Source organism: Rhinatrema bivittatum, chromosome 3 (assembly GCF_901001135.1).
Source record: "Rhinatrema bivittatum chromosome 3, aRhiBiv1.1, whole genome shotgun sequence".
In the NCBI taxonomy this organism is placed as follows: domain Eukaryota; kingdom Metazoa; phylum Chordata; class Amphibia; order Gymnophiona; family Rhinatrematidae; genus Rhinatrema; species Rhinatrema bivittatum.
In genome coordinates, this window is record NC_042617.1 from 97,152,533 (window position 1) to 97,164,957 (window position 12,425).

Genomic DNA, 12,425 nt, shown 5'->3' on the forward strand with positions numbered 1-12,425 from the left:
TATTCCATTTCTAATTTATAGCAACATAGTATATAAAAAAAGTGATTGTAACCAGTGCATTGAACAATCAGAAGCAGAAATCACAGAGCACCACTCCCTCCCTCCATCCACACACACACACAAGCAGCTTCAAGGTCTAATATTTATAAAGTGAGTCTTATTACAGGGTTATTTGATGTAGTGCTCAGCAAGTGGGAGAGGTTTTTAATACTGCATTCTACACTTATGGAAATATATTTGCTACTTTTGTGTACTATGGTTTATTAAATGATTTATCCCCCATAAGGAAATTAGATGATATAGAGACTATATAACCAATTTCACAATTATTTACCAGAGATATAAACAGGCAGAAACACTTGTTACTTCAAAAGTTATAATTCTAGATGAGAAGCAGATTTTTGGTTTTATTTAAAAACATTTGTCATGCCTTTAATAAAAGTAAATTATAATCTTCTTTTCATTTAGGATCCGTGAAAGTTCCTGCTAAAACAGAGGACCTCATTCAAAGTATTTTAACAGGTAATAACAATACAGATGAGTGAAAAGGCTGTTTCTGTCATGTTAGGTAAAAATATTTGGGGTAGGAATTTATAGAGTTGGAGGTTCAGCTTTTAGGTAATGGAAACATTTTAAGTAACTTTAACATGAGAGACACAGGGGGCCTGCCTGCACATCAAGAGGTTGACTACTACCTATGAGCTAGCACAGATTAGTAAGTTGGAGGATCAGTTCCCTCCAGATGTTCTACACTGAAAAGAGAAGACCTCAGGGACTGATGTCACAATTACCTGATGCCACACAAACCAGGTCCATCTTCCCAAGGTAAGATTTACAGACCAATGTAATCGATTTCTGGACAGGGCTGGTGCACTCTAAGCAAACCTTCACCCTTGTGCCCTCACCACCATGCTTCATTTTCAGGCCCAGAGATCCCCCTCTCCCCTAAGATTTGATGACCGCACACCCATCCCTCCCAAAACAATGCTGTAAAAACACATTATTGGACACAGGTGAATTTTCAAAAGCCATTAATGTAGGAATTGCCCATCCTAAAAATATACACCAAATTGGTGCGGACTTTGCATCAAAATGTACAGTTTTGAAAATTTATCCCCCATGCATTTTAAATAACGTATGCTTTATACAAACTTTTCACCCTATCATATTGCATAGTTATTATTATGATATTATTATGTAATATTAACGGTAGCAGAACTTTAATTCTATAAATAATGCAGGTATGTTTTTGAAATCACATCACGGGTGTCGGTTGAATGAACCATCTGTAATTATTGGGGCTAAACTGCAAAAAATAAAAATCAAGAAATACATAATATTTATAAATTTTAAAAAATGCATACCTCATTGGCTGGCTGGGCTGTACTAGAATGTTTTTCCTTCCTATTTATCCAAAAAGGGTCCAGTACTTGTATGAAGACACAGTGACTGTCTCTCTGTAGGTTCACTTAATAATGGGTCAAGCAGTGGTCTAAGCACAGAGGCAAAGGGTGAGAATTCCTGAGCTGGACAGTGAACCAAACCACATAGGGCTCCCCTCTAACCTTCCGACTGATCCTCCAACTTTGTCCCCAGAATTCTCTTTAAAGTATATTCATGCAACCAGCTTTTATTTTATGAGCCAGCAGTCAGAGGTTACAAAAGAACTGAAAGTAAATTGATTAAATCAGTCGTTCATAGGTTTTCACAGCCAAGCTGCAGCAGCATCTAAACTGTTACAAACTATTATTTTCCAAAAGTTACGGACTACCATTTCCTTTGTTATTCCTTGGATTCCTCCCAGCAAACACCATTCTCATCTTAGCTTCATTTGGCTTCTCGAATACCATACACTCATCACAACAGCCAATATCTCTTACCTCTTTGGTGTCTTCCAATATTTATTTATTTTATTTATTTATTTATTTAAAGTCTCTTCTATACCGATAGCCGTTTGCACATCGTATCGGTTTACATAAAACAGATAACTTTTGGGCGAGGCCCTTACAAATAACAATCGCAGGACAAGTAACAAACGAAATATAAGGGGGAAAAGTGTGTTAAAATATATATGTTTTAAGACTCGGAACTAAATATGGGGGTATCATATGCATTTACAGTAACAGGAACTATAAATAATATAGTTATACTATAATATACTTTCAAGACACTCAAAACTCTCTGAGTTGACAGAGTTCCCTGGATCCTCCATCCCCTTGGATCTCCTTTCTTTAAGATCTTCCATGACAGTGAGACCAAATGTTGCTCCTTCCTTCTCAAAAGGTCCAAGTTGGGTCCTCTGGTTATTTACCACTAAGGAGAAACATCTCCATGCCTCGGGCCTTTATTCATGAGGGGGAAATCCTTGCAGACTCCTCTCTTCTAGGACAAGCATACCAGCCTTCTGGTGGCTTCCTCTAACAGTCCTCTGACCAAACTTTGATCCTAGGGTTATATAGTCCTCATTACCATTCCCCACTAGATGAACTCTTTTTAACTCCTTAAAGGAGACACTACATTTAGAATGCAGCCATCACTCTTCAATAATCTCCCTGATTGCACATGGATTGTGTAATTTCCCCAAACTTGTTGCCATTTAGTAGCAGTAAATGGAGCAACCCCATCAGTAATTTTCTATATCACATAGGGGCCGATTTTAAATCCTACGCGCACGGGGTACATTTGTGAGTGCTACCCGGCGCGCACAAATGTACACCCGATTTTATAACATGCATGCACTGCTGCGCGCATGCTATAAAATCCAGGGTCGGCGCGCACAAGGGGGTGCACACTTGTGCACCTTGCATGAACTGAGCCCAAGGGGAGCCCCGATGGCTTTCCCTGTTCCCTCCAAGGCCGCTCCGAAATCGGAGCGGCCTTGGAGGGAACTTTTTTTAGCTTCCCCCCACCTTCCCCCCACCTTTCCCTCCCTTCCCCTATCTAACCCAACCCCCAGCCCTACCTAAATCCCCCCCACCTTATTTCGCCGAGTTATGCCTGCCTCTGGCAGATACGACTTGTGCGCGCCGGCCAGCTTCCAGCGTGTGAACCTCCAGCACGGCTGCTGTGCTTGGGGACTCGGGACCGCCGACGGACCGCCCATTTTTGAAAGCCCCGGGACATACGTGCGTCTCGGGGCTTGCTTGCACCTCCGAGCCTATGCAAAATAGGCTCGGCGCGCGTAGGGGTAGGTATACACGTGAAACCCTTTGAAAATCTACCCCACAACCATTATCAAAATCATTTACAACAACCTTAGAAGAAGACAAAGGATTTCACTCACCCAGAATCCTTTCTCAGTGATGAAAAGGCTCCATTTGGGAGGCCTGTCACACAAACATTACACCAGGCCCTAAAACAGCATGACTATCCTTCCCTGCAGGAAAAAAGAGTAACCTAAAGGTTAAAATAATCGACCAATAACCAGGAAAAACAGGGTTCAAAACTCATGTCCCCCAATGACATGCCTTGTGACCTTGGGCAATTTGCTTTATCTCTCATTACTTCATGTACCCACTAATAGGGCCATTCATCAAAGTGCGTTATGGCCCTAACACCTGAGATAATGCCATAATGCATGTGTTTTTTATTGGGTCTCGCATGCAAATTTTTGAAAATTATTCAAAGGGGAGAGGAGTGGATTGGAATATATATATAGAGAGAGAGCCTCTGGGGGTTAATCAAGCTGGGGCGAGAGAACAATGTATAAATCTCATCTTTGTGTGACTTTCCTCTCAAAATCAATTCAAATATTCACTGATGTGTACTGTGCTGTTCGTATGTCTCACTGTGCTTGTAAAACCACCCCCAAAACCTCACCCTGAGTTACTAGCTGGCCCTCCTATAGCAGTATAAATAGGTGACTTCTATGAGAACCTTATAAAGATTTATCATGGGTGCTATTCATGTGAAATTTGTAGCATTTTGATAAATCTAGGCCTTAGATTGTAAGCTCTTTGGAGAAGGAACTTATGGTACCTGAATTCTAAAAATGCTGTAAATTGCCTTGTATATTATTTCGAAAGATGAAACTGAAAATCCAAATGTATTATCAGCAATAGACATCCTAAAGGAACAAGTTGATCTATACAGAAACTACACATTAGCAGAATACCTCATGTTGGTTGGTCTCACACACACACACACACACACACACACACACACACACATACATAGCAGAACACAGAAAAACCCTCACCAAATATAAAATAGGTGACCAAAATTATAAATAGAATTATGCAAAGTCGTAACTGGAAATCCCAAGAGGCTAGACTCTATATGATATGCAATATTGGAGAAATAGGAGCAGAAATGCATTTCCTCCTCTACTGTGCAAAATACAAAGATGTCAGGGATTCACATTTGCCAAAACTGACAGAAAATCAAAGACTTCCCACAAAAAGAATGATCAGGGAAAATTCTGTAAAATACTGGGGAAAACAGAAGAAACAGCAACTATAGCAGAAAAATATACATCCTGCCACTAGTCCAGAAATGTAATCTTAGGGGGACACTATGGACCAGCACTTGAACTTGGGAATCATCCTCGTTCTTTTCTATATCCTGTAATTTTATCTTAGTTATTTTACTATTTTGTACATTTTTCCCCCTTCTAACAATGTTGGAGTTAATTTTAAAACTGTCTGCATATCTGTAAAGTCTGCGGTAACTTTCTACCTACAGACTTTGCACTAATTTTCAAACTGTAAGTAAGTGCAGTCTTCCCTAAAGAAACTACCTAAGGAAACGTATCCATGCACATTTACACCTGCTATTTTGTGAGGATACTTTTCCTGTCAAAATTAAGCACATATATCTCTGAAAATTTAAAAGTATATGCAGGGTTTCGAACCCCGCACTAAACTCACCTCCAGGAGCACCTCCCAATACTGCAGGTAAAAGTATGTACAGAGGGGACAGTTTTCAAGAAGCCCACATCCACAGGTAAAGCACTGTTTTATTTGCAGAAATAGCTTTGATAATTACCCTCGCTGAGTACTTGGGCAACACATGTACACATTTTCATACCCATAAGTTTATCTGATTCTGCTCTGTTTTGTCCATTCTGACCTTAGCCTAATTCTCCTCCTGTTCCCTGTACTACAGGAAGGGAGGGGAGGGGCTGTAATAGAGAGTAGAGCGGGCTCTCCCTTGTTCTTCTCTGTCTACCCTAGCCTTATCACCCTCCCCTCCTGTTCCCTGCACATTACCTGGGAAGGGAGGGGCTAGAGCAGGAAGCAGAGGGCTGTTCACTCCTGCTTGAGATTCACTGGCAGGGCCCAATGTGTTCATGCATAGCAAGGTCCCTGGTGCCACCCCCAAAAACTGTTGTCTTCCAGGTGTTTACCTAGTCTGCTGGCCCTGTTTCCGTTCTCTCATTCAGGAAAGCTGTGGTGATTCAGCTTAAAAAATATAAAAAGAAGAATTAAAAATAATTATGCCATTGATACTGAGTAGATATTACCATCTACTATAATAGCTTTTGAAATATTGCACAAGACATGTTACATAGTATCTAAGGCAGAAACACAGTAAAAAAAAAAAGGGTTTTAATTAATTCTTATTTTATTCTAATTCGTATTTCATTCCGGAGAATGTATTTGTTTGTAAAGTTTTTGATCTCTTCTTTTTTAGGCTCTTTCCCCATCATGAATCTTGTAGATTTATATTTTCAGTAGGAGGCAGCACACTAACAGCAGAAAAGATTCCCCTTACTGGACAAATGTGCTTATTGTCAGGCAATACAAAATTGTGAGTGGACAGAAATAAAATGAACCACGTTAATAAAAAAAAAACTGCCCTCTCTCCGTGAAAGAGAGGATGTGGAAGCCTCAGTCTCTGAAGCTGATTGCTCGGTAACTTTCTACTACCTTAGCACATTAAGGAGACACCGTATATTCCTGAGGCCGTTTAAAGTCAGTAGAGCTACCTAGTGATGATTTCAAAGTGCTCATCTTGCTGGCTCACCTTCTGGCCAAGAAAACAGCCTGGGATGTAAAGGTTCACAAACGTATTCACAGCAAAAGATGGCAAAAGCTGGTCTTGCAGAAAAATGTATGAGAAATTTCTGATCAGCGTAGAATTCAGTGAAATCATTATTAATGAAACAGGCATAAAGTGGTGACGCGTGCCCACATTGCTACCCCAGCTGCCTCCTTCCCCTTTCTTTATTTTTCTTTAAACTATCAAAACACTGCAAGATGGACACACGGCACTGTTTTCTGCCTTTCATGGGAAATACAACCAATTAATATCCATGGTGTATATTTCCTGGACATGCACATCGTATGACATCATTCACGTATCTGTTCACTAAAAGGAAAATATTACTTTTTGCACATCCTTGTTTAGAAGGAAACTGCTATTGAGTTCCATGGCTCACAAAGGTCAGGCATAAGCGTAAATGTTTGCAACTGTCCTATGAGCGCAGGTGGGCGAGCAGAGAGTACTTAGCTTGTTGGGAAGAGCAAGCAAAATGAGATGAACCCAGCACACATCAACAGAAGTTTTGCATGGTTGAAAATATCTGAAGGCCAAATGATGTATTGTTCCTACAGAGAGATTCTCTGATCCCCAGACAGTTTTTATTTCTAACTGGAATGTAAATCTGCTGAAATGTGTTGGCATTAAAAAATAAAATACCCCAAATTCAAATCTGGTAGCTGTGTGTGTTTCTTCTTTGCAGAAGTGGAAGCACAGACCATTGAAGAGCTCAAACAACAAAAGTCATTTGTTAAACTACAGAAGAAACACTACAAAGAGATGAAGGACCTGGTGAAGCGGCACCACAAGAAAACCACTGACCTTATCAAAGAGCACACCGCCAAGTATAATGAAATCCAGAATGACTACTTGCGAAGGAGAGCTGTCTTAGAGAAATCGGCAAAAAGGGATAGCAAGAAAAAGTGAGTGGAATAGCTCTTTTACAGTAAAAATACATTTTTTTCTCCATGTGTACTATAATTCAGCAATGAATTATATTTTGGGCTTCTGATCCTAGACATTTATATATAGGATATTTAGGTACTCATGCCCAGATTTAGATATAGGCAATATAGGCAACTACCTAGGACATCAAATTGTGAAGGCTCCAAATATTTGGACCAAGGGGATCCGCTCTCGCTTGATATAAGGATTATGGCACTCTGCTCACCCTTCCCCTTCCTTGTCTCTATTCCTGCCTATCTGTGACAAAATGTTTAATCTGGCACTGAGGTTTTTCATGGCACAAATTTTTATTTCCTGTACATTCCCAGATCAGTCCAGACAAGTGGGTTTATGTATTCCTACCAGCAGATGGAGGCAGAGAGCAAATCTTTGAGGCACTGCTACTTAACCGAGAGTGCCACTTTCAGTCCCTCAGTATTTCTCTATCTCCAGCAAATGGTAGAGTTGCTAAACCAGCAGTCTGGAAAAGAAAAAAAAAATGTTTAGAAGTTGGACTTTCGATACTGGCTCCCTAAGGTGCTAGGTTCCTTTGTGGACCATCCCTCAGGTGGAGTGGGGCAACTGGGGGATTGGAAATTCCTGACTGGTGCTCGCCCTGGTTGACCGAAGGTTCTAATAGCTAGGGCACTGGCTCCCTCAGGATTTCCGAGGTCCCCTCCTGAGGATTCACCTTCTTGTCAGGGAAGTACCCTGTGTTTGTGCCTTTAAGCTTTTTTGAAGAAAAAAAAAGTGTTGCCTTTTTACTTTACAGCGGCTGGAGGAGCAGTCGGGGCCCAGCAGTGCGTATGCTGAGGACAGCAGGAGCTGTCAGTATTTCAGTAGGGTATGATCTGGGGGTTTTCCTTCCTCTGCTCCCCGGGGATCTGGAGGCTTGAGGAAGGTTTTTGGGTGCACCATTTCCCATTGCCAGGGACTTGCCATACCGCGGGTGCGGTTTGAAAGGTTTTTGGAGCCGCAGTTGCTGCCGATTCCCCGGAGTTTTTCAAGTGAGTGCGGTGGCGGCGGGCCCGTTTTGTGCCTCCTCCCACATTCTGCTTGGCCTGTTTTTTGTTTCAGGGCACCACTCTGCCTTTGACTGCGTGGGCGGCCTGACTGTTTTCAGCATGCCATGTGCAGCACAGCACCAAAGTCACATGAGTCAGCTTGTAAGGCCTGAAGCGTTTGGTCCGTGCTTCTCAATAGCCATTCCCTCTGCACTGCCTGTGCAAAAGGGGGTGAAGGGATGCTGTTGGGGGTGACCTTGGGGAAAACGTTCCCCCGCTCATCTGGAAATGTGGCTGGGGGCCCCAGGTAAGTCCTGGGGGGGGGGGGGATCTGGTCCCACTGGAGATCGCAGGAAGGAGCTAGTGGCAGCCAGAAAAGCTGTGGATTCGCTGCCTCCTTTGTCCCCTGTGGTACAGGAGGAGAGGGGGAGTCATAGGACAGTCTTTGGGGGCAGGGGACTGTGGATCCCGATCCCAACGGTTTCTCTCCAGAGTTTGTTTTGCTGCTCCACAAGGCTTTCCTGGCTAGGAAGGGGTTGGAGGCTAAACATCCTAAGGAACTGCCCATCCCATGAACCATTAAACATCCTAAGGTGGTGCCTTCTGGAGATCTGCTGCACCATCTGGGTCCGGGTTGCGAAGGTTCAGAGGCTGATCCCAGAGATCTGGGTGATTCTGATTATTTGCAGGAGGACTGAGATTTGCAGGACGCAGATCTGGATGAGGAAACGGATGCAATTCCAAATATGGAGCCGGAGGCAAATAAGGAGGATCTGGATCAGGAGGATTGTCTGGTTTCGGAAGGAGATGATCCAAGGGTGGTCCACTTGTTCAAGAAGGAGGAGTTGCACCCCTTATTCCTCAGATGTTGCAGGAATTGGGGATTAAGGTGACTCAGGAGGAGCTGGATATTGAGGGCATGAATCCGGTCCTGGATGGACTGCGGGGCCCTCCTAGTGCCTTTCCTTTCTCCAAGAATATCCGCAAGTTGGTGAACCGGGAATGGGATTTTCCAGAAGTGGGTCTAAAGGTGAGCCAACCATGGCCAAGCTTTACCCTCTGATAGAGGAGGCAACTCTTACGGATACCGATAGTGGATGCGGCAGTTTCAGCGATCACCAAGAAGACGACCATTCTGGTAGTGGGGGCTGAAGGATGTGCAGGACCGCAAGTTGGAGATTCAATTGAGGAGGATGTTCGAAGTCTCTGCTTTGAATCTCCGTGCTGCCATTTGTGGTAATATGATGCAAAGGGCTTGTTGTGTGCAAAAGTCTCAAGAATAAGCCTCCTCTGGAGAGGACAAGGCTCTCCAGTCAGTGTGCTTGGAGGCTGGAGTGACTTATGTGGGGATGCGCTGTATGACTTAGTGCACACTTCGGCCAGGAGCATGGTCTCGGTGGTAGCGGCCTGAATGCTTTTGTGGCTGCAGAATTGGTCGGCGAACATGTGGTCCAAGGCGCAGTTGTGTAATCTTCCATTCAAAGGAAGGCTCCTTTTTGGGGAGGATTTGGCCAGATGATGAAATCTTTGGAGGAGTCCAAAGATAACAGATTCACCGGAATATAAAAATTCCACCCAGAAGGTCTTCCCATTGCAGGCCTGTTTTCAGGAGTCGTGTAAGTTCCATGCCGGCAAGTCCTCCTCTGGGGCAGATGCAAAGCAGACTAGTGGAAGGCAACAGTCCTTTTGAGGCTCCCGGAGGTCTGCCATGGATAATGCCAGCCAAGGGGCCGGAGGCGGAAAGTCGTCTTAATGAAGCCAACTTTGCCCATTCCTTGTAGAAGCAGTAGGGGGTGGATAGTCCAGCTTTGACAAGGAGTGGGTCAAGGTTACCTTGGACCATTGGGTGCTGGACGGTTACGCTTTAGAGTTTTCTCACCCCATCAGGGATGCCTTTCTAGAGTCCCACGTGGCCTCTTGAAGCACATGGGAGGCAGTGTGGGGGACTCTGCAGAGGCTGTTGCAGTTAAATGCCATAGATCCCATCCCATGAGAAGAGCAGGGACGGAGCAGGTACTCCATTTATTTTGAGGTGCCCAAGAAGGAAGGAAACGTTTGGCCCATCATCGACTGGCAGAATGTCAACAGGGCCCTGAAGGTCCCTTGCTTTCGAATGGAAACTTTGAAAAAGGTGATTTCTGCAGTCTGCAAAGGAGAGTTTCTGGTGTTGCTGGATTTGATGGAGGCCTATGTTCATATTCCCATTTGAAAGGAAAATTAAAGTTTTCTTCAGTTCATGGTGTTGGGAACGCCACTACCAGTTCTGAGCTCTTTTCTTTGGCTTGGCCATGGCACCAAGCACCTTCACGAAGGTGATGGTGCTTGGTGCAACCCTTCAACGGGAAGGGATTTTGGTTCACCCTTATCTGGATGACTGACTCATTCAAGTAAAGACAAAGGAGGAGTGCGTGCGGTTGCTTCAGTGAGTGTTGGACACTTTGCGGTCATTGGGATGGGTGATCAATATGCAAAGGGTCACCTGGTGCCAACCCAGACACTGGAATATCTGGGGGCACTGTTCAACACCCAGAAGGGCAAGGTGTTTCTCACTCCGGAGAGATTGAAAAGTTCCAGTTGCAAGTGTCACATCTGTTGAGATTGTCACTGCCGTCGGCCTGGGATTATTTACAGGTTCTGGGTCCATGGCTTCCACGTTGGACTTGGTGCCGTGGGCTTTCGCATATTTGAGACCATTGCAGAATGCACTTTTGTCCATATGGAATCCGGTGTCTGAAGTGTATCAGCTACCCTTGCCACTCCCTCAAGGTTCCAGGTCCAGTCTGTCATTTTGGCTTTCATGGCCCAATCTGGAAAAGGGTCGGGACTTGGAAAATCTGGACTGGGTGGTGGTGACCACGGAGGTCAGTCTCAAATGCTGGGGAGCGGTGTGCCTGGGGAGGATGGCCCAAGGACTTTGGTTGGAACAGGAAAGTTCCTGGTCAATCAATTGCCTGGAGACAAGGCTGGTATGACTGGCGCTGAAAGCCTTTCTTCCCTGGGGCAGAGGCAGGATGATCTGGGTATTTGCGGACAATGCGACCACAGTGGTGTACGTCAACCGGCAAGGAGGAATGAAGAGTCAAGTGGTGGCCCTGGAATCTCGGCAGCTATTTGCCTGGGCAGAGAATCATCTCAAGGGAATTGCGGCCCCCCATGTCATGGGGTCAGACAATGTGCAAGTGGATTTCCTCAGCAGAGAGCAGTTGGATCCAGGGGAGTGGGAATTGTCCCAGGAAGCTTGGGACCGTATCTGTGCCAGGTGGGGTGTTTCCCAGTTGGACCTCATGGCGACAAGAGCAAACGCAAAGACAACAAGATTTCTAAGTCACAGAAGAGAGGTCGGTTCAGTGGGACTGGATGCTCTTGTGTGCTCTTGGCCATCGAAGATATTCCTGTACATGTTTCCCCCATGGCCATTGGTCGGGTGAGTGCTGAAGTGGTTCTAGTGGCTCCGGAGTGGCCACAACGTCTGTAATTTGCATATCTGGTACATCTCGCGCAAGAGGGCCCTCTCAGACTGGCCCACCTGCCATGCTTGCTGTGACAAGGACCCATATTTTCAGATTGGGAGGATCAATTCTATCTCGCAGCTTGGCTTTTGAGAGGCAGCGCCTGCTACTGAAGGGGTACTCAGAGCCAGTTATTACTACCCTTCTCCAGGCCTGGAGGCCAGCTAAGTCTTTAGCGTACATCAGGGTCTGGAGGACCTTTGAATCATAGTGTCTTCTGAGGCGGCTGGATCCTTTACAAGTGGATATTCCACAAATTCTGGCCATCTTACAGAAGGGTTTATCGAAGGGTTTGGCCTATAACTCTCTCCTTTTTCAGGTTGAGGCTTTGGGTTCCCTTAGGAGCAAGTTGCGGAGTAGGTCTGTGGCCTCTCACCCTGATGTGGTTCACTTCCTTAAGGGGATGAAACATTTGCGGCTGCTACTTTGAAAGCTGTGTCCAAAATGGAACCTGAATTTGGTTCCGCGCGTGCTCTGTGGTGCGCCGTTTGAGCCTTTGAAAAGGGCGACGTTAAAGGATCTCACGTTGAAGACTGTGTTTTTGGTGTCAATTTGTTTGGCCCGTAGGATTTTGGAGCTTCAGGCTCTATCGTGCAGGGATCCCTTTTTGCGCATTTCTAATGAGGAGGAACAGACTGGCATGAAGCACAGTGCCCACAGGCCCAAAGAAGAGGTACCGTGGAAGGTACAAGCTGGTGGCATCCCAAGCCCCACTGGCTGAAGATGAAGAGTCATGGGAAGAGGATCTGGCAGGAACCCAAGCCCCACTGGCTGAAGAAGAGGTGCTGTGGAAGGGAGGGGCATATAAAACTATGAAGAAAAAACAATTTACCCCTTATTAAATTGAATTCATATAAAAATGTACCAAAAATGTTAATTCAATCTTTTGTTACCATATGTTTCCTCATTCCCGTGCTTCTTTCAACAAAATCTGCTCTCTATACCATCTTTTAGAGAATACAGTATTCTTTTGAAAATGAGACTC

At 44.7% G+C, this 12,425-nt stretch overlaps 1 protein-coding gene across 2 annotated transcripts in view; it reads left to right on the forward strand.

The window, feature by feature from the left end:
• PLCB1 (phospholipase C beta 1) overlaps window positions 1-12,425 on the forward strand; it is a 1,417,494-nt gene that overhangs the window by 1,069,161 nt on the left and 335,908 nt on the right. For both annotated transcript variants that reach the window (XM_029593506.1, XM_029593507.1), the window contains exons 25-26: window positions 469-522; window positions 6,686-6,905. In XM_029593506.1, the coding sequence (XP_029449366.1) occupies window positions 469-522; window positions 6,686-6,905 (274 nt within the window). The remainder of the gene's footprint in view (window positions 1-468; window positions 523-6,685; window positions 6,906-12,425) is intronic.